The 22,500-nt window shown below is 40.7% G+C and overlaps 2 protein-coding genes across 5 annotated transcripts in view; one reads left to right on the top strand and one right to left on the bottom strand.

Moving 5' to 3' along the window:
* The window catches only part of fcf1 (FCF1 rRNA-processing protein), a 32,931-nt gene extending 29,144 nt beyond the window's left edge, over positions 1-3,787 (bottom strand). The window contains exons 1-2 of the mRNA XM_081393990.1: positions 3,667-3,787; positions 3,489-3,556 (exon numbers count right to left, since the gene is read on the bottom strand). Coding sequence (XP_081250116.1) covers positions 3,489-3,556; positions 3,667-3,669 — 71 coding nt within the window. The 5' untranslated portion in view covers positions 3,670-3,787. The remainder of the gene's footprint in view (positions 1-3,488; positions 3,557-3,666) is intronic.
* A 618-nt stretch (positions 3,788-4,405) lies between these two features.
* The window catches only part of arel1 (apoptosis resistant E3 ubiquitin protein ligase 1), a 71,333-nt gene continuing 53,238 nt past the window's right edge, over positions 4,406-22,500 (top strand). For 2 of the 4 annotated variants that reach the window (XM_081394404.1, XM_081394401.1), the window contains exons 1-6: positions 4,406-4,461; positions 5,420-5,522; positions 5,865-5,940; positions 6,317-6,563; positions 13,144-13,312; positions 22,237-22,457. In XM_081394404.1, the coding sequence (XP_081250530.1) occupies positions 6,416-6,563; positions 13,144-13,312; positions 22,237-22,457 (538 nt within the window). In that variant the 5' untranslated portion in view covers positions 4,406-4,461; positions 5,420-5,522; positions 5,865-5,940; positions 6,317-6,415. Of the gene's footprint in view, positions 4,537-5,419; positions 5,523-5,864; positions 5,941-6,316; positions 6,564-13,143; positions 13,313-22,236; positions 22,458-22,500 lie in introns of all 4 variants that reach the window. The other 2 variants (XM_081394402.1, XM_081394403.1) reach the window with 2 other exon arrangements.

The following is a 22,500-nucleotide window of genomic DNA, read 5'->3' as shown; positions in this document are numbered from 1 at the left end:
CACCTCCTGAAGTGGTTTGAGCAATCGGATTCAAATCCGTCTCGAATGGGTTTCGGAGGGCATTTACACCTGGTCTTTTTACGATCGGATAGCAATCCGATCTGAGAAAACGCATGAAGTGGCCAGGTGTAAACAGATTCAGGTAGCCTAATTCAAGTGTAATCAACCGGTCTGTTATCCAATTTCCACCAGATCAGCGCTGGTTCTCGTGCCGGAGACAGACTCGTGCTCTGCGGGTGAACTTCAAACTTCAGACCGCCCTCCTGCGTTTCACTCATTTACGAAAGATACTGCAAGCGACTAGGGTTGCAAAGGGGCGGAAAATTTCCGGTAAATTTCCATGGGAAGTTAAGCTGGGGAATTTTGGAAATATTCATTACCACGGCAACCGCTTGCGCGTCCACTCTGAAAGTAACTGTACACATAAGAGACGGATAGATACATTATTTAAGGTTATTTCTAATCGTTAGAATATTGATATATGAACTTGTTGTCAAGTAAGCCCCGTTGCGAGCATGTGCGGTATACATGAAAAAAAAAAATCTGTTACGGTTGACATTTTCTTCCGCGGTAACGATATATACCGTCATACCGCCCAGCCCTACTTATGTGGTAAATAAAGTTATGCTAGCTTATTTAGCATCTAACTTATCAGCTTGCTATCTACTAGATGAATACATTTGTATGTGATATTTGCAATTTAAGCATTTAATAAATATATTTCCCCATAATATCATCAAAACTTACTTCACTTTGTTTAGTCCACAGGCTCAAATGTGTGCCTTCAATAGTCTTGTGCTTTGGGTTTCTGTACATGTGATGGAGGCATGCACAGTGCCAGTAGGGGGTGTGGTCTCAATAGCCATGCAGTAAGCAGTGTGCTATGTGCATGTGATTGAGGAATGGCATGGATATTCAAGTGTATTTGAATGGCATCTGTTTGTTTTAGTCAAGATTATGCTAAAATATTCTTTCCTCAACTATATTGTAACAGCCTTTAGAGCAGTTACTTTGGTTTTGAGCTGTGGTACCTCTACCATGCTCTAGGGGGCTCTCCAGTTTACTTTTCCTCTGAATAAAAGACAGGGAGAAGAAGAGTAGGGTATGTTTGGTTAAAGAGAAGCATGGCCTCCTTCTGTTAACCTTATGTGTAGTCCGGATTGAGAAACTGTGGTTTTAAGCTCATCCAAGTAAGTGTTGTTAATTTTGTGTTATTGTTTTTGCTGGGTTACGTCATTTTCATGTAATATGTTTGGTGTTAATGTTAGCTTGTATGTTTTTATTTAGAAGGACTTTTCGTATATGCCTCCACAAAGTTAGAATGAAGATTCCTCCATTCCTATGCTGTAATATTCCTGGTGGGGATTCTGCTTAATTATGCCAATAGCATCCTTGGATTAATTGAATCAGACTGAGATCTGGAGGTTTGAGTCGAACAAGGACATCATTTTGCAACGTACCCTAAACTGAAGCTTGGTTTGACGGAAGCTAAGATATGAGATGAACTACTGAACTACTTGCTCCTTCTTGGTTTGACAAACCTCTATCTTCATTTGTATTTTGCATAAAGACCTGTCAAGGAAAGACATTCTATGGACAATGATCAGATAAGCTCGGTTCTTGTATATCTTCAATTGTTGATTCACTGTTTTGGTAATCTTGTGTGACTTAATTGATATAAACACTTTTGCAATTACATGGGTATTTGTACGTGGTTTGTGTGTTTCTGAGTCTGGTTAAATCTATAATAGTCAATGAAGTCCTCCCTTATAAATTTATTAGTGATGCGCCCTTCTGAGTGTTCTCTGAAGGACGGTTACAATATTTAAGTTCCCTATGAAGAGCCAACCTTCAAATTTGAAAATTCACAGTTTATTCCCATAAATTCCTGTTAATTCCCTTAAATTCCCATTAATTCCCATGGAAAGTTTCCATCTTTGAAAATTCCCATAATTTTGCAACCCTACAAGTGACTGACTCCATAACCTGCCAATAAACAAACAGTGCACTGTTCTGAGGACATTTTATCATCCAAATTAATTATATTCATTATCATTAGGAATAAAGTTGTGTGTTTTGGTGTTTTATGCAAGGTATTTCAATCACGCGAAAAGATAGGTGCGACTCTCGTTTAGGCTTTACATTACGCCTCTGTATGTTGTTTTGCATTAAATAAAATGTCACAGTAATGATTTTATAGATAAAATAAAACATACACAAACCTGAATTTCACAGAGGAAATGCACCAATTCTGCAATGCTGAGAAGAGAGAAGTGTTCTGGACTGGAGAGTTCAAACAGCCTGCGCTCACTCAACCATTGAGTTGTCTTCACGTCAGAGGGTGGGGGAGGGGTGCATTGTTTTAATTGAGTAAACTTACTCAATTTCTTAAGAGTGTGTTAAATATATTACTAATATTGATTTGAATTAAGTAATATTTTTGTTTCTTGAAACAGATCAGTTTAATTCTCCATTCTCAAATATTTTGATAGAAATTTCACAAAGTGTGTATTATAAATAAATAATTGGTTAGTCAAATACTAAATTCTTTTAGTGAAAAAAATAAATATATAATTGTAATTTTTAGATAAAATTAACACATCCCTTCGCTTCAGAAGGCCTTTATTAACACCCCAGAGCCGTGTGGAGCACTTCAGGACTTCGTCTGAAAGACGAACGTCATATACACCTAGGATGGCTTGAGGGCGAGTAAATCATGGGGTAATTTTCATTTTTGGGTGAACTAACCCTTTAAATCAATGGCTGAAAAAAATGCTGCCTTCACAATTAGCATAAGACGACAGACAATATGTCAAATCCCAAATCTAGCGCATCAAAATCTGTCTACATGAAACCATTAATCTGATCAATTTTAGAAGGCAGAATAGAGGAATCCTTCGGTACCTATGGTATCCCACCACCATACCTATAATGCCTACGACATGATCAACAACTGTAATCTAAACATGGAGTTGCATATTGTGTGGCATAATAAAACACATAAGAAGGCTATAATAGTTTGGTCAAATATTGCATTTTGGTTGTGGGAAACAGTCTGGAAGAGGGACAAAAATAAAACTCAGCCTTTAAGAAGCTGCTGCAAGTAGCAGCTAATCATGGTAGATTACTACTCATATGATGACTAAAATGAACCACGGTTCAGACCTAAAATAACTGTTTAATACAATACTTGGTGGGATGTATATCACAAGATATTAATAATGCACTAACAATTTATTATTTTGAAGAAACACATAGAAATAACATTATGTCAATATTTCAATAATTCCAATCATAGACAATATTTTGGGCAATATATAGTCAATATTTCTGGTTAACTGAGGCGCTTTTCAACAGAGGTGTTCTAAACGGCTGTTTATTATGTGTATGAAAGTACTTTGCAATGATTTTCTAATACATTACATTCCCTTATTTGTAACACACTTACTTATAGATAAAAGAATAATAATACAAACAATGATACTCACATCCTCTGATCCTTCAAACTGATCATTCTTTTCATGGTAGCATATTTTTTCGTTTTCTTCTGTTTTCCCTAATTCACACAAACACAAGTTGTCATTCAACCAAAAAGGTAATAAAGCGATTATGTACATTATCTAACAAACGCTGTTGAACATTGTTGAGATAAACGTTTAATTTTACCATGACGGCAGAATATGCTCGAGATTTTCACTCTCTAGCCCTCGTGTGTTAAACTTTGCGACAAAGAGTATTTCGACGTCATTATTATGCGACACAATCCACATTTTACCAGAGCCCGTCTACGGAGAGCCTTGGCACTCCCTATTCAGCCCCATTGTATTGAGTTTGGTTGCAGTTCCATTAGAATTCCACTGGGGGTGATCGCGAGCGAGTGCAGACTGAATGGGAGTCAATGGGGCTAGACGGCTAAATGTGTCTCTTTCACCCGATTGCCATTGAGAAATCTCAGATTTTATTGTAGGTTTTGCAAGTTCAACATGTGTTATAGGTCGAAAGTTGAATGAACGAGTACTTATTTATTTTCTATTTCTTACAGGTTGAGTTGTTGTTGCCCATAACACGCTAGCATTCTGCTAATGACGTCAGCATTCTGACGTCATTGACATTTTAAAAGACTTTTTAAACCAAATAAGTGACTCTAAAAAAATCTAACACCCAGCAATGTGTAATTTATTTGCATCTTCTTTCGAATACAACATTCAAATTACTAGACAAAAAATTATATCCTGAGAAAAGTGGGTTTTGAGGGTTTTTCGCCATAGACCTCCATTCATTCTGCACTCGCTCGCGACAGAGACGTGTTACTGCAACCAATCCAGAACCCGGAAGTAAGCAGAGAGTGCCAATTCTCTTCCTATTAGACATTCTCTGATTTTACTTACGCTGCGCCATTTCCTACGTCATTTCTTGCGCTAGATACTGCGGTGTTTCCGGTTCTCAGTGACATCCATCAAGGTAAATATCTAGAAGACAATACTGCAGCTCTTCGCTAAATATGAATTGCTATATGAACTCATACAGTACGTCTAGGTTTGTTGTTTACTTTGTATGTCAGTGTTGGCTCTATGAATGACATTGCTTATTATTTTGCGTCGCATATTTTCTGTTATGCCACGGTGATACTTTAAGATATGCATGGTTGGATTGTTATTTCATTAGGCAACACACACTAAAAATTTCAAGGACGTTTGTCTCTGTATTTTGCTTCACTAGTATGCACAAATACTGCATAATATTAAAGCCTGTACTGATATATATATTTATATTTGAATGTTTAAAGACCAAAATGACTTTTGAACGGTGGAGCTACAGTCATTTTTTAACAGAAGCCTGTCACTCGGTGAAACTAGTGCACGTGTAGATATGCCTTCTACTAGACAGGCGCTCTTTAAGGGCATGAGCATGGATGCTAAGTTGTTAATGTATTCTTAAATTACTGATTGCTCATCTCAAAATTATTACATGCTCATCTCGAAAGTTATAATATCTTTAAAACACAACACAAAATAATAATTATCCCTTTAAATCTTTTAGTTGAGTTGCAGAATGCTTTTTTCAAATGTCTAGATCACAGTCCTGTTTCCCAACTGCTGTAACAACTTCACTGCTTTCAGAAAGTATTCAGACCTCTTCATTTTTTTCTCTCTACATTTTGTTGTTGCAATGTTATGCTGAATTGCTTTATTTTTCCGCTTCAGTCTACACTTTATACCCCATAATAACAAAGCAAAAATCAGATCTGTGATGTGATAACTTTGCTAATTTATTTAAAAGAAAAACTGAAAAGGCATACCAGAGCAAAAACTATGCCACTATGTCAAATGAACTGCCTGCAGAGCTCAGAGGCAGAATTGTGTCGAGGCACAGATCTTTAGAAGGATACAAAACATTGTTTTTTTTTACCACATTGAAGGTTCCCAGTGCACAGTGGCCTTCATAATTCTGAAATGAAAGAAGTTTGAAACAACCAGGACTCTTCCTAGAGCTGGCTGCCCAGCCAAACCTTAAGAATATAGGTGAGTCCAGTTAGTCATGTATGGAGATGGGAGAAACTTTCAGAAGTACAACCATCACTGCAACACTTCAACAATCTGAGTTTTATGGCAGAATGGGGTACTGGTAGAAGAAAAACTGAACATAGCAAAATACAGAGATACCTTTAAAGTGATAGTTCACCCAAAAATGAAAATGTCATCATTTACTCACCCTCATGTCATTCCAAAACTGTAAGAAGATGTTTTGAGAAATGTCTGGGTTTTGTTTTTGTTTTGTTTGTTGTCCATACAATGGAAGTCAATGGACTCCAATGTTGTTTGGTTCCCAACGTTCTTCAAAATATCCTTTTTTGTGTTCCACAGAAAATCCCTAAATCCAGGCGTGCAGAGCTTGTCACATCATACCCAAAAAGACTTGAGGCTTTAATCACTGACAAAGGTGCTTCAACGTAGTACTGAGTTAGGAGTGTTATTGTAATATTTCTGTTTTTTTATTTATTTTAAATTTGATTAGATTTTTGATTTTTAAATTTGATTTGATTAGAAGATTAGAAATTAAATAAAATTTGCAAAGTTATAAGAAATAATTTTTTTGCTTTGTCTTCATGGCGTATGGAGTAGGCCTATACATTGATGTGAATAAAAAATATTTAAAGCATTTTAGCAGAAGTTTGCAGTATAACAAAATATGAAAAAAAAAAAAAAAAATCAAATGGTTCCAATACTTTCTGAATGCTTTGCTCATGTTTGTACATTTCAATCGAATATCGTTCACAAATCCTGAATTGTATGTATCCTGTCCTTTTTCCCGGTAGGAGAAGACATGGGAGAGGTGGTCAGGACCAGATAGGACAGCAGAAGTCAAGGCAGACTCTGAGCTCACAGAGGTCTGAGCGGAGGCTGAACATGGTCTGATGGACCGCCTCTTTTTGCTGACCTTCTTCTTCTGTTCAGTCTTGTGGGTTTTGTTCTGGGAGGTGCGCTGGAAGAAAGGCAAGGAAAGTCAGATTGAAGAATGGCTCCTGGGACACAGCCTATCCGAATACAAGTATTTGTTTGAAGGTTAGTTAAATGCTTTAATAAAAAAAAAAAAAAAACACTTTTTGTTCTTGAGAGCATGTGGGTGATTATATATTATATATTATGTCCTGGTCATATTTCAAGTCAAGTCAAATTCATTTCACAATACACATTGTGTCAAAGCAGCTTTACATAAATGCATATTGTTATGTCTATAATGCCTTAGTGCTTTACCATATAGCATGTTTTAGGACTGGTCGATGATGATGTATAATGATGACATAAGTGATCCTCCGGATTAAGATCTAGCCATATAATGTTTTTAGTGTTTTCTAGCACATATATCAGTGACACAGTGACTCATGCACACGTCTGAGCTTTTTTATTTATTTATTTTTACAGTTAAGAGATTTAAAGAGATAGTTCACCCAAAAATGAAAATTAGCCCATGTTTTACTCAACCTCAAGTCATCCCAGGTGTATATGACATTCTTATTTCAGACGAATACAATCGGAGTTATATTAAGATGCAGTTTTATGGACTTCAAAACAGAAACAGCCATTCACTGCCATTATAAAGCTTGGAAGAGCCAGGACATTTTTAATATAACTCGGATTGTATTCGTCTGAAAGAAGAATGTCAAATACTCCTAGGATGACTTGAGGGTGAGAAAATCATGGGCTAATAAAAAATTTTGTGCGAACTATCCCTTTAATAGTTGGTCGGATTTGTTCTAAGCGAGAGTAAGCAACAACAAAAAAACTATTAATGAACATATGATCGGTTGTCGCTGAAAAAAATACTTAAATAAAGAAATAAGAAATTACAAATCTAGGGTAACCTAAACCTAACCTTGTTTACATTTTCCCTGTCCCAAATGGCACCCTAAACACTCGCGGTCTTCCTCTGAGTCTGCACTTTCGTGACGCAACGTCGCTTTGACTGTCGGGAAAAAGTCTGTTGCGGAGCTCGCTTCAGTGCAGACTCTGCAAAAGTGCACATCGAGGGCGCATATCGACCGCAAAGGGGGCACTCGCAAACACCCTTCTGAAACCTATAATGACAAAATGGGACACCCACCCTACTGGACTTAACGGACGCGCGTGCGCATGGCAGCCATTGTTAGTCCACGAGACTGAAAGTGCATATGAAGTGTGCCATTTGGGGAGGGCCATTAATTCAGTAACTTGCTAACTAATCTTTTTGATATGGTATAAGGCAGGGAGCTATTACGCTATCAGCTTGTTTTATTTAGTTCTGATTGTTGTCAAAAGTACTGATACTCTGGTACCAAGTTGATAGGTGTCAGTTGAAATTTAATGATATCATCCTTTCTGAAGTACCAGTACAAAATACCTGGTCAACCTGGTACCTGCTTGTTACTTGTATTAACTACATTAATAAATATTAAAGTAAATAAAAGATATCCAAACTGAACCAAAAAGTAACACTCCAAAAAACATAAAAATAGATACATCCAAAATGAATCAAAAACACTTGAAATAACACAAAATTTGAATTTGTGTGAAACAGGTGTCCGATATGCAATAAATCGGAAAAAGTATATAAAATAAGCACCACCATAACAAGAATAGCATTGTACAGTGAGAGATTTACAAGATTATTTTCAAGTCATTACTTTTACAACTACAATTTACATTTCTTACTGTAGTCAAATCGTAATGCATGTCAAATCTATTTGATCATATTTTTGTTCCTTATTTCAATGAGATAAAAAAAGATGAAATCAGATGCGTTCCTGATTTGTTTATACCCTTTTCTCTGCTACATGAACATAATTGGTCAACCTGGTATAACACCACTAGCTTTAAATATGCAGCTTAGCTGGCTAACAAATGCATAAACGTGCACGTCTGCAACGAATGCATCACGCAAACGTCTCTCATTACCTAACGTAATATGGTCTAAACTTGCCTCACAGACCTGAAAAATATATCTATAGAAAGCTTAAAACGTCTACTTTTAAACAAAACAATTCGAAACGAAAAGAAATGGGCTACTCTCTGCTTATGTAGGTTAATTCGTAGCAAGTGTGCATTCACTGCGAAGATGGCGAGTCAGCATCGTCAACTTTATCTTTGCAGCCGACACTGATACAGAAAACAATAGTTTATTAATAAACAATTCAAATGTCTCATGCATAATCATTAATTTTGCCGGTTCTTTGTGGCAAGCTTTATGCTTGCGCTTGAGATGCGGAATAGGCAATATATCATGAAAACGCTAATTATAGTTTAGTATTCTCTCCCATAGGCCTTCATATTTAAGTAATTAAATTAATATAAATATGCAATTAAACTAATTGCTTAAATTAAAAACATGCCAACACTTACATTAAGCACAAGAGCAATATGTCACATGCTAGCCAGTGAACCTAGTGGAAGCCATGCAACTAGCAAGTGTACTGGGGTGGCGCCGATGCCCTTAGCATCAATCAACTGTAAGCGTGCCCATATAAACTCATGCAAGCCAAGCATTGCTCTGAACAGGCATACAAAATCGGAGCGGCATCAAATGCTGGTGCACAACAGTACTCAGTAAGTCAATAAAGAACTGATGACAGCCTCGCTGGCATTGAATTGACGACATCAATATTCAGCATAATGCATTTGCACACACAGCAGTTCAGTGCATATGAATGTCGTTTATCAGCTATACGATCTAGTCAAAACCACCTCTCACCAAGAACAGGGCGTAGCATAAGGGACTTTCGCACTGGGTAATTCTAGGAACTTAGTTCTTGGAACTAGCCACCAGGGTGGTACCCCGAGAACTAATGGTTCCCTTAGGAACGTTTTCCTGGTTGCATTCGCACCACCAGTAGGAACTCTGAAGTGACGTAAGCCGCGCTTGTTGTTGTGACTTGTTTTGACGGGGTGGCGGTCCTTTATTTTGACGGTGCTGAGAACGCCAGCCAGTGCAACACAGTGCTCGCATTCTCCGTGTTCATTAGTTTACGATCTGTCTAACAGTCCGGTTTAATACGTTATGAGATAGAACTGTTATACATAGAAAGTAGACAGTAATGAAAAGTTATTAGCATATGCCATTTGGTTGATGTCCAGTGTTGCTAGCTGAGCAGAAATACATAATCATGTTTCGCTTGGTCCCCTAAAAGTTGTATTGAATTTGCTCCTCAGCGTAAAGGTTAAGAGGTCAATCTATCACTGTTTTCCATGTTCATAGAGTTAATTTCTGGAGTAGATATATTGGTTATAAATCTGTGCGTTTACACCCTTGGTACTGCCTCCAAAACAAATGAAGAGCTGCTACAGCAGATGAAATTGGCTGGAGCGCTCAATATAAACGCACAACGTGTATACAGAACACAGCAGTGAAGCAGTCATTGCCCCTCCAGGGCAAATTCTTGCATTATTATATCTTGGACTTTGAAAGGTGTTGTAAGCACCTTAGGGACATAGCCACGCCTCGGCTTCAGCCTGACTACACAGTCATTCTGTCCGAACTCCAGATAAGTGGGGTTAATGAACAGCATTTGCAGGTCTCCCACATTCTTTCAATACGCTAAAACAAGTCAGAGCGCTGTCTTCAACGAGAGCACTCGCAGCTGGGAAAGTGCCCTCAGAGCTAATGCTAAGTCCCAAATAGGCATCATAGAAAGATGTCTCCCAACCGAGCATTGATCCACCTGAGCATTAAATGATGTGGTAGCAGCCACATATACCTTAAGTGTAGAAGGCGAGCGCCTGCTTTCCAAGTGGCCCAGCAGAAATGATAAAATAACTAACACAGGGCATGTCCCTGGGTCCTCATTATGTGTCTCACACCAATCCACAAACACCTTCTATTGATGAGCATACTGGTGCCTAGTAGAAGGGAATCCCAGTCTCTGCTGTAGTATTCATCACCCTTTGCAACACATCTGTCATCCCCGGGCCCTGCTGATCTGCCAGACATGAAGATCCCACAGATCCGTCCTGGGGTGCTAAATGATACCCTTCACAGCACTGGTCACGGGGGTGCCATTAACAGCTGAATCAGCTCCGGGAACGATGGCTGGTTGGGTCATTTTAGCGCAACCAACAGTAATGCCTCCCACTCCATTTTGTGTTACTAGTTTAGAAGGATTAAATTGTGTTTGTTTATTATTGCGAGTTAAATTAAAATAATTTTTATGATTAATTAATGCAGAAATTCAGATTTCTGCATTGATTAATTCAACGGGTTTACAAACTTATTCTTGCCACTGTATTTATAATTCAGTGATCTCAAGAATGTAGAACGTGCACCTGGCTCTATCCATTGGTTGTTGATTGGATTTTTAGATGTAGGCATTGCCCTCAAAAATTAAGACAGATTTAAGGCCTAATTCGCTCCGTGCACAGTATGGCGACCGTTGATGTTCGAACTTCTCGAATGTCTGGGTCAGTACTTCCGGTGAAAATTTCCGGTGATCTGACCGCGAGAGACAACAGCAACCGAGTTCCATTACCAGAGAGAACGTTTTTGAGAGAGTATTTTTAGGATTCAAGAGAGGCGACTTGCCTTTCAGAGGGTGACAGCCTCAGCACTTCATTGTTGTGTGCCGTTATGTACCATTTCGTCACGTTACAACAAAGAAGTCAGCTTTCATGCATTCCCCGTTGACGCTGCGGTACGGGCTGAGTGGATGCAGAAGATCCGGAGGGATGACTTAAACCCAACCAAATTTTCAGTGTATTTCACCTGTGCGTTTCTATGCTTTCTATTACTGCATTTATTTTGTGCAAGTAAGATGAGTAAAGACCATCTGTTTCATAAATCATTATCTGTCTGGTGTTTTTAAGCAGCGCATACAGTATTTTATAGTTGTATAATATAGTTGTGACTCTATATTATTTATAGTAGGCATAATTGTTATTGTGTATGCGTATGCAGCATGAGTCAAATACAATCTTCTTTTCGTGAACAGTTGTATTTCATTCATTAATCTGACTATGCATCCGTGCATTTAATTGCCATTAGCTCGTGTGATAGTAATATGGATCTTAGTAGTATTTTAAGTGATATAGTTGTTTATAGAATCAATTATAAGAGATCATTTTCGGCTTTCTCCGGCCGTAATGCGAAACCGGAAGTGTCTAGCCCCACACTCGCTGATCGGAAATCCAACATGGCGGCCACGTGGAACTAGCCTATTTCATGTGCACTTGCGATTTTGTGAATTTGCAATGGTCACTACATGTGTGTCTATGAAGTCAATGATCCGTAGGGTAAAACAGTTTTAAATGCTAAAATAATCAATGAAATGTATAGAATGTCTGGTCAAATAATAAAATACTTAAAAGCAATTTTATTTCCTTGTATGATGAATTATACACTTACAAAAAGAAGTGTAATTTTTGTTTATTCATTTTAATAATCAAGAATGCTTCAGGAAGGGCATCTAGCATTAAAAAAGGCTATGTGGATAATTCCTTTGTGTTGACCTCTAACTGGAGGCAGCCAGACGAGAAAGAGAGAGATGCATGAAAAAAAAAGTAGAACAAAATATTATTTCAAAACTTTTATGTTGGGCATACACTGATTTCTGCTGTCATGGGAGCTCACAAGCAATTTCCCAGCTGTAGATTTGTGTAAAGGCAGGTGCTCGGGGTATGTGATTAAAAGTGTGGTTGGTATCAAAACATGTTGGTTGGCTAGATTACAATTCGTTATATATTAAACAGTTTTAATGATCCACTTCACATTGAGTGGTTCTTTGTCTCCACAACCATAAAATGTGTAAAATGTTCATTGTGATTCTTGTCACATAATTCTAGTTAAGTCAAATTAAATGCATTATGTATAAATCATTTAAAAATATTTTGTACAGCCAGTATGAAATTCTCTCATGGAACACAAATAGAGATTTCAGGCAGAATGTTAGTTTGATTTTCTTGCCTTTATTGAGTGCTATTAAATTATTAACTATTAAATTGATAGGTAACTGAGGCTGAAAATAGTAAGCAGCCGGCTCACAATACTTTACTTGTAAATAGGAAGATACATTTCTGTAGCTCTGATTAATTTTAAATTGTATTTTTGGCCACCCCTGAAATGGGTAATAGGAATGACATAACCTTAAGGAAATGCGCTAAAAAACCCTCATTAAAGGACATGCATTTATTACATGGACAGAGCAAGAACATAACGTAATTGTCTCAAATGCATATGCACAATTCAGTTGAATAATAAAATGAACTTATTACTGTTGAACTGAATGCAAAATTTCTGCTGAAATAATCAGACTGAAATAAGAGTAAGCAATTTATCTGTCAATCAGATGTGAGTGGAAGTTGTATTTTCTACTAGCAAACAGTAGTCATCATTGGTCAATGGAAAGAAAAAGTAAAAACAAACAAAATATTTTTGTAAATATTTTGAATGAAAGACCAACAGGAAAGACAGCAAAGACATTTTTTCACAGCCGTTTGCTCGTATACCAATGGTGGCAATAATAGTGGAGGGCACTGTGTACATGAGGCCCTTGGACTTTGTGCTGACTTTATCGCTCTGCCCGCACCTATGTGCCACCGAGCAAAGTGTTGGAGCACTTTAACTGTCTGTCTGGTCACATCTTGCTTCCATTTGTGTCTGTTTGTTTATGAATGTGTATAGATGTTCAGACTCTGGAGGAGCTGAGTTTATGTGTGCTTTCTCGACTGGAGGAAGTAGTAAAGGAAAAGCATCACTGGAGGGAGATCACTGAGGCCCACGTGCAGCTGCTCAGAGACTTTGCCTTCCAGGAGTGGCTTTGTTCCCAGAGCCTGGAGCACTACTATCACACGTGAGTTCACATACACATTATTGCCAATCAGGTTTTTTAATGTTTTTGAAAGTAGTCTCACCAAGGCTGCATTTATTTGATTATGAATACAGTAAGAACAATAATACTGTGACCCGTTTCGTTGCTTTAAATGATAATGAGCAACTGCTTACCCCACCCCTCTTAGGCCGTGTGTCCACCAAAGCGTTTTTTCACGCGGCTGGCGTGTTTTTTCAATTGTTTTCAATGGGAGCGCCGTGTTTTTAAAATGCCATGAGCGTAACAAGGCACTGAGCGTCTTTTTCACGCTGAAGCGCCGAGCGCTCGGCACTTTTTACAGGTCGCCGAGAGTTGAAGAATGTTCAACTTTGGGTAAAACGCTACGCTCATCACTGTCACTTTTTACCCAGCCGTCCAATCACAGTGGAGGAGGGGCGGGACAAATACTACACCTACCAACTGTCACAACATTCTTTCTGTACAACGACATCAACCAGCAGAGCTAACCGAACAAAATGGATGAAAAATATTTTTTTAGTATGAAACAAATTATCTGCGAACCCAGTTACAAGTAAACTATGCTGTGGATATTCTGTATCATAGCAACGAAGCGTCTCAACTGAAAAAAACGCTGTGCTGCCAAAACGCTCTCAAGCGCCCAGAGCTAGGCATTTTCAGCAGAGCGTCTAGCGTTTTCAGCTGGCAAAAAACGCTTCGGTGGACACACGGCCTAAGTCCATGAGCCAGGGCCCCAAATTTGGTCCATCGGTATCATCTGGGGGGACAAAGTCTCATAGTGATTTTTGGCAAGGTATACACCCCTAGTACTAGAAAAATCACGATAGCAGTGCAGGGGTGGTAGCGAAATCCCTTTTTTCATCTCATGAAGTTACTAACCCCCTAAGATAAATTCTGTTTTTGAAATCTGGTGTATATCTGGTTTAGGCTAATGCTAGGGATATTGTCAATATTCTATAATATGGCGCTTGGTAAAGTTGGAAAGGGGACCTTTTAGGCTTTCATTTAAGCCCAGTACTGAATCTGTCTGACAAACACAGAGGTCACATGACTTCTTTAAACCAGAAATAACACACATTTTTTCACAATTTCCACCTAAACTGTAGGGGTGTAAATCGGACAGTTCATGACGATACGATACGATTCGATTCGATTCGATTCAGGGCTATATCGATCGATTAATCGATATTTAGATATTATGTTCACACAACCAGTTACGCTTTTATTAACTCACAAATGCAACCAAAATATATAAAATGAACGTTTAATTAAACTCTTTGAAAATTGCACACCCTCTCCCAATTGGGACATTTATAACAGAAGTGGTTATTTGCAAGTACTCATAAATCATGTTTTTTATTATTATTGTGCATTCCAAGTAATATCAATCAAACTGCAGCTGGGTTGTTTTGATTAATAATAATAATAACTTAAAAAATAAAGGTAAATTACAAAATTAAAGTGAATTGAAAGTATGCTTTAATGTTTTTTTTTTTTTTAGCAGAGCAGATACATTCACATTTCATCTTTCTGAGTCAAACACAACCAAGTAATTGCTATGATAAATAATACAACACTCGGTTAATCTTCATAACGTTAATCTCCTCAGCTGACATATGCCTGCCAAACTTTGTTGTTGTGATTAACGTACGTACACGCAGTACAGAGAGCTTTTCCCTCACCATTCCGTTCCCTAAACGAGCTGCTTTAGTAAGGTTCCGTGAAAATGTTTCAGGTTTTATTTTCCTTTTACGCCCTGAAGAAGATATCACGAGTTCATTGAAATGATCCATCCTCGATCACTTTTAGTCAGCTTTGACGAAACTCCTCTTAGCCAGCGCGCGTCTTTTCAAATCTGACCTGAATACTGCGCGCTGAGTCGCTAAAACGGACTTCTCGTGTTGTGTTCACCAACAAGGGTGCGAGTGCTTGTCTGTTTCTACTGTAAAACATGAACTCGCGATGCCTTGATAGCGGACAATACCGGCTTTTGTGAAAAAAAAAAAAAAAAAAACTTGTTTAGGGTTTAGTCAGTCTTGTCAGGCGTCTTTTTCAGATGAGGAGATTAACGTTACACACCGGCAGGCGGTTGGTAAGTAAACGAAAATGTGCGCTTTAGCGGAAGGATGTTACGTGTCATAATAATGTGGAGAGTGTCAAAATAAAGGTGCATATCGATATTTTAAGTGTGGAATCGATGCATCGTATCGTTAGACGTTATATCGATGCATCGATCCATATCGATGCATCGTTACACCCCTACTAAACTGTATGCTTTCTTTTATCCCTGTGGCATGAAAGAACACCACGGACACAAAACTCAACAACTTCAATACTCAAGGCACTCTGATGACTCAGAAAATGTATAATATACCCATACTATTTATTTGTGAGAGCCTTAAATTAGACTTGTGCAGCCAGTACAAGTCTTCAAAATAGAATAGAGCCAATAGAATGGACAAATAGAATACCCTATTAGTCCAGGCCTATTTATTCATGTACAGTTGTAATAAAAAGTAATTGTTTCAATAGTGTTGTCAACATAACACTTGTAAGTGGTTTAACAAAATGTTTCTATCATGTATTTTGATATTCACCCACTTTCAGTTAGAATGTCAGAAAGTAGCTCATGCACGGAATGTTGATGGATTTTGACAGTTTGACAAGGTTTTGTCAGTTTTGTGAAAAGATTGTTGGTTCAGTTGACTGGTTATAACAACACTACCAACTATGCCATCTTCAATCAACTTCCATTGAGTTCCAGGGGTATTAAATGCAAGTACAAAATACTTTTTCTCTTGTGCTTGTGAATTGGTGGGGAATAGTAGCAGTAGCTAATGTAAGCTTGGTGTTTTTAGCAGGCTAGCTAGCTTGCAGGTTAAACAGTGTAACAGTAACTGCTACAGTGCAGTCAGGGCTCTCAAGTGTCACGTGAGTCACTCATTTCAGTCATTTCAGATATTTCTCATGCGGAAAAACTATTTATAATATATTTAATATGCCGCAGTACCCAAAATGTCTCTGGCCGCGCCACGGAAAACTCCTTTTCCTCGATTTACTGAAGTCTATAATGTAAAACGCATTTTGCAGCTGCACAGCTAGCACAGTGAGTGTCTGGCTCACTCATTGGCTGTGCTGCGGCAACTGCACATCCAATGGTGCGGGCGTCTCTGACGTGTGTGCCATTACACGTCAGAGCCCACCAGGGTGGCGTGGCCTTAGTCCATATTAGTCCACAAAAAACGCCATTTTAGCAGGTTTAAATGACTGAAGCGACAACTTGCCAGGTTACTATAGTGCGGCCGGCTACGCAATACTCGTTCCCTACTCTCAGGGAACTGAGGTTACGATAGTAACCGAGTAGTTCCCTTTTGAACGGTCACTTCGTATTGCGTAGCTATTCGCAGTGGGGACACCATGCAAAACGCCACACTATAAGTAACTGGTTGCCTTCTGCAGCTCAGGACCCCTGAGCTCACAGAAACAAGCCAGAACCCAAGTATATATAATGAACAGACCGGACATCGTCGGGTCTAGTAATATATATATGTCAGTAACTTAACCGACATAATGTACTAATAGGACCAGACACTGTCGGGTCTATCATTATAGGGAAAATATAACTGGCCACAGGCAGGTTTTATAATAAAATGTATATAAATATAACAGGCCAAAGGCGGGTTTTATAATAAATGTATATGTGATTATGCACAGTGACATAATTTGTAGACAAGACCAGACACCGTCGAGCCTTAATCATACCGAAAATACCTTCGCCTGCAGGGAAGGTACCTCCATATTATAAAACTTCATAAATGTGGAAGGTGAGGACCAGCCGGTCTTCTCACAAATATCCTGAAAGGGAAAACCTGAGGACCAAGCCCAAGACGAGGCCATGCCTCTAGTCGATTGAGCCTTGATACCTATAGGGCAAACCTGACCCACTGAGGTATATGCCATAGATATGGCATCCACTATCCATCTAGACAGTCTTTGCTTAGTGACTGGATAACCCTTAGATCGGTCACCAAAGCAGACAAAGAGCTGTTCTGGTTGTCTAAAAGACGCAGAACGCTCCAGATAGATTCTCATTGCTCTGACAGGGCAGAGTAGATTAGCTTCCCCATCCTCAGCAGAAGGGGGAAGGGCTAATAATGTGATAACCTGTGCTCTAAACGGCGTTGAGAGCACTTTGGGTACATAGCTATGTCTGGGTTTGAGGATGACCCTGGAGTCATCCAACCCAAACTCCAAACATGAAGGGCTCACAGAGAGGGCCTGCAGATCTCCCACTCGCTTGATAGATGCCAGTGCCAGCAGGAGAGCAGTCTTTAGCGAGAGAGTTTTAAGATCAACCGACTGGAGTGGTTCAAAAGGTGGACTTTTCAGGGCACCAAGGACCGTGGAGAGGTCCCAAGATGGCACGGATGGAGGTCTGGAGGGGTTCAACCTCCTAGCTCCTTTTAGAAACCATACCACCAGGTTGTTTCTTCCTAGTGATTGGCCAGCCACTGGAGCATGATGAGCTGCAATGGCTGCCACATACACTTTGAGTGTGGATGGGGAACGGTCCGCGTCCACCAGCTCCTGTAGGAAGGAGAGTATCACAGATACCTCACATGACCCTGGATCAAAGAGTTTTTTCGAGCACCAGCTGGAAAACCCTGACCACTTTAGAGCATAAAGGTGCCTGGTAGACGGGGCCCTAGCCTCAGTGATAGTGTTTAAGACCAGACATGGAGGGCCCATAAGTCGGGTCTGTATGAGGAGGTCTTTCCTCAGCCGAACAGGCCAGGGGACTCCAGGGGCCTGGATTCCCAGAGGGGGGCCACTAGGAGGACTGGGCATCCACTCTTCCTGACCCGTTAGATGACCTGGGGGATCATTGAAACGGGGGGAAACGCATAAAGGGGGCGGCTGGGCCAGAGATGGGCCAGCGCGTCCCTATTCTTTGAGAAGAACTCTGCGTAGTGGGTGTTGGTTCTCGAGGTGAAAAGGTCGAACACACTCCATATCAGACTGACTGTCTGTGAGTTCAGGGACCACTCGCCTAGGGGAGTGTTGCCCCGTGAGAGCATATCCATACCCAGATTCTGAATGACAGGGATATGCGCTGCCCTCAGAGAACTCAGATTGGTCTGTGCCTACAAGAGGAGGTCTCTCGCTATGGTGTACAGGTTGCCCGACCTGATGCCGCCCTGGCGATTTATGTAGGTCACCACTGATGTGTTGTCCGTGCGGACTAAGACGTGGTGACCTTTGAGGTTTGACAGAAATGCTTTGAGGGCCAAACAAACTGCTTTCATTTCCAGACAGTTGATATGTAAGCTCTGCTCCGTGCTCGACCAGAGGCCGGAGGCAGGCTTGACCTTGTGCAGCGCTCCCCAATCTAGGTTGGATGCGTCTGTAAAAAACACTTTCCTCCAAGAAACTACTCCCATGGTCACACCCTCGTGGTACCAGTCCTGAGCCCGCCAGGGAATCAGAGTCCGTAACAACCGTGATTCACCATGATGTGCAGACTGCCTGACTGCCATGCATGGGTTGGCACACGGCGTTTGAGCCAGTGCTGCAGCGGGCGCATGCTCAGTAATCCCATACGGAGTACTGACGATGCTGCTGCCATGAGACCGAAAAGTTTCTGAAATTTCTTTAGAGGTGCGCGCTCGCCCGCCTTGAATGAGGCTGCTAGCGTTCGCACAGAGAGCGTGCGCTCTCGTGTAAGCCGCGCTGTCATCGTTATAGAGTCAATAACTGTGCCCAGAAAGACCGCACTCTGGCTGGGGGTCAGTTTGCTCTAGTTACATTGATTTTGAGACCCAGACATTTCAAATGGCAGAGAATCAAATCCCTGTGTGACAGTAGCTCGGTTCTCAACTGTGCCAGCACTAGCCAGTCGTAGAGATAATTTAGCACGCATACTCCCTGATGTCTCAGGGGAGAAAGCGCTGCATCCATGCACTTCGTGAATGTAAGGGGTGCTAGGGATAAACCGAACAGCAGTACGGTGTATTGATAAGCCTGACCCTCGAAGGCGAATTTCAAGAATGGCCTGTGACGAGGGTTTATCTGAATGTGAAAGTATGCATCTTTCAGATCCACCGTAAAAAAACAATCCCCCGGGGGAACTTGCGCGAGGATATGTTTGGTAGTTAACATTTTGAAAGACCGTCTCATGAGAGCCTTGTTCAAATGTCTCAAATCTATTATGGGTCTGAGACCGCCGTCTTTTTTCGGGACTAGAAAATAGTGGCTGTAGAAACCCGAGTGTTTTAGGACTAGCTCTATCGCCCCTTTTGCTAACAGATTCTGTATTTCGGGTTTGACATACAGTTTGGGATGGGCCGACAAACACAGGGGGACCTGATACCCTTACATTGTGATTTGTGCACATACTGAGTGTTGGACTGACTGTACAGGCTTTTGTCTGGGGGAAAGTCAGTGTAACAACTGGGAGGGGGCCGCCTAGTGAAGGGGGACCGTGAACCTGTGTGTTGTGATTGTGAAACATACTCTTTTTGTGCTTTACGTGGGTCGCCCTGAGAACGGCATTTGTTTGTAGAGGCGCGCACAATGCAGCGGACCTGTTGACAATAATAAAATCTCCAGCCACCTGAGTTAGACAGGGAGCTGTGAGAAGTGTCATGGGATTTTGAGCAGTGACTATCTGTGGCGGCGCACGCTTCATAGCGGGCGCACTGACTGCAGTGATAGTGTGCGGCATGAGTGGCGCGCGCTTGTAACGGGCCTAATGACTGATTTGAGAACGTTCCCAGCCACCTGTGAGCGGGGGCTGTGGGGGAACATTTATTTCTCACTCTGTTTGAGCTGCTGTGAGAACAGCGATAGTTTGCAGCGGTGCACGGTTTAACGGGCCCCTAGACTGCAGCTATAGCTCTGTTAGAATCGTGATTTAACATGACTAGCTGGCCATGCTTCGTCCAGTTGCACTCATGCTGGGTTTAGATGGGGGGCGGGGTCAAACGTTGAGCCTGACCAACCCCTTTTCCGGACGTTACCAAAGAGGGCGAGTCATGCGGGGGCGGGGGCGGGGCCGTGGTGAAAAGATTCAGTGCAGCCGAGATTCGAACTCGGGTCTCTGGCGCGAGAGTCTCAGAATCCACCACTGACGGGGGGATTGACAGAGAAGAACTCTTATAGTACTTAGAATGACGGCTTGTTCTTTCAGTGAGAGAGTCATCAACTCCCACTGTGCAAGGATAGCTTGAGGCAACACACACTGCGAGCTAACTATCAGGCTGGTATTTGGAAAAGATGTTTAAAAAGGACCCACAAGTGCCAAGCCCTGTTGGCAGAGGATGGAAGATGGAAACAGAGGAGGAAGGTGAACAGTTGGTGCTGCACTGGATGGAAGGCCAGCCAGCACCTGAAGCTGTCCTGGATCTACTCGCCTGCAACTGCACAAAAAAAATGTTCACTCCCATGATGTATGTGTCTTGCAAATGGCCTCAGGTGCACAGACATGTGTAAACTGACAGAGTGTGAAAACCAGGTGACCTGTGTAGAAAGTTCAGATGAAGACGAGGACGACATGGAAAATGATGATGATTAGATAATAAAATAATGGACATCAACATACAAACCAGTCTTTAATTAAATATATTCACTTTACAACCTGTTTCTTTATTGACTTTTACAACTAATAGGTCTCCACCCTATTTGTCCATTCTATTCACTCTATTCTATTTTGAAGACTTGTGCTGGCTCCACAAGTCTAATTTAAGGCTCTCACAAATAAATAGTATGGGTATATTATACATTTTCTGAGTCATCAGAGTGCCTTGAGTATTGAAGTTGTTGAGTTTTGTGTCCGTAGTGGTCTTTCATGCCACAGGGATAAAAGAAAGCATACAGTTTAGGTGGAAATTGTGAAAAAATGTGTGTTATTTCTGGTTTAAAGAAGTCATGTGACCTCTGTGTTTGTCAGACAGATTCAGTACTGGGCTTAAATGAAAGCCTAAAAGTTCCCCTTTCCAACGATACCAAGCACCATATTATAGAATATTGACAATATCCCAAGCATGAGCCTAAACCAGATATACACCAGATTTAAAAAACGGAATTTATTTTAGGGGGTTAGTAACTTCATAAGCTGAAAAAAGTGATTTCGCTACCACCCCTGCACTGCTATCGTGATTCTTCTAATACTAGGGGTGTATACCTTGCCAAAAAACAATGATAGCATTTGTCCCCCCGATGATACCGATCAACCCCCCTGGCTCATGAACTATCTCTTCCGTGGGGCATAAAGTGCTGCCTTGGAGCACAGTATACAAATGGCTGAGGGCGGAAATATGCTAATATGGGTCAGTCCATCAGCGGTCGTGGCCAGAGCATGAGCAATATGACATCATATTGCTCAGAAAATCCAAACGGCTTGATCATTGAGAGTGTTTAGGCTTTTTGAGGATTAAAAAAAGGAGTGAATGGATTTTTTTTCATTGTATGGTGGTTGTTTCCACACACTGCAAAGACATATTTATATGCAAACACCATATAAAAGTGAATTTTGCATCTGATGACCCCTTTAATGTTTCCAAACTTTTAAACGGTAGCAGGGCGCGATTGCTAATGAGAGACCGATATCAGTGCCACACGGGAGTCCCGGTGAATATAAAGGAATGAGGACATTTCATTCTACCGGACTACCCGCAAGTGCTGAATTACTACTCATACAGGTCATGCACGACCGCCCACACTGCAGTTACGTGATTTTTGCTACGCACACTTTCACGCTCTTGCGGACGCAGCAAGTATAAACCAGGCTTAAGGATCACATGTCCTCCAAGTTGGAAAAAAAAATACCATCAAGCCTTCCTATAGCCATCTCTGACATGTTTGATAAATGTCAGGAACTTCTGGAGTTCTGCAAAAATAATGGGCTCCTATTCTTTATATTTTGGCAGTCTGAAAACCCTGGGCTGCACAACCCTGGATGATCTAGCCCAGTTTGACAGCCAGCTTCAGCTTTCTCTGGCAGCGTGGGGCTATTACTACGAGGATTACATCAAACTGTCCACAGGCGTGAGGGTCCTCCAAGCATCTAAGGGAAGCAGAGATCAAGACTACGAGATTCAGCTGGTGCACAGCCTTGCTGAGAGGCGACTGAATGAGAAGTGGTCTTTTGGTATGTGACGTACTGTTGAAACTTATTCACATTTACATCAAGC

The sequence above is a fragment of the Scardinius erythrophthalmus genome (assembly GCF_964197995.2).
Source record: "Scardinius erythrophthalmus genome assembly, chromosome: 19".
NCBI classification, from domain to species: domain Eukaryota; kingdom Metazoa; phylum Chordata; class Actinopteri; order Cypriniformes; family Leuciscidae; genus Scardinius; species Scardinius erythrophthalmus.
This window is presented reverse-complemented; position numbering and strand designations above follow the sequence as displayed.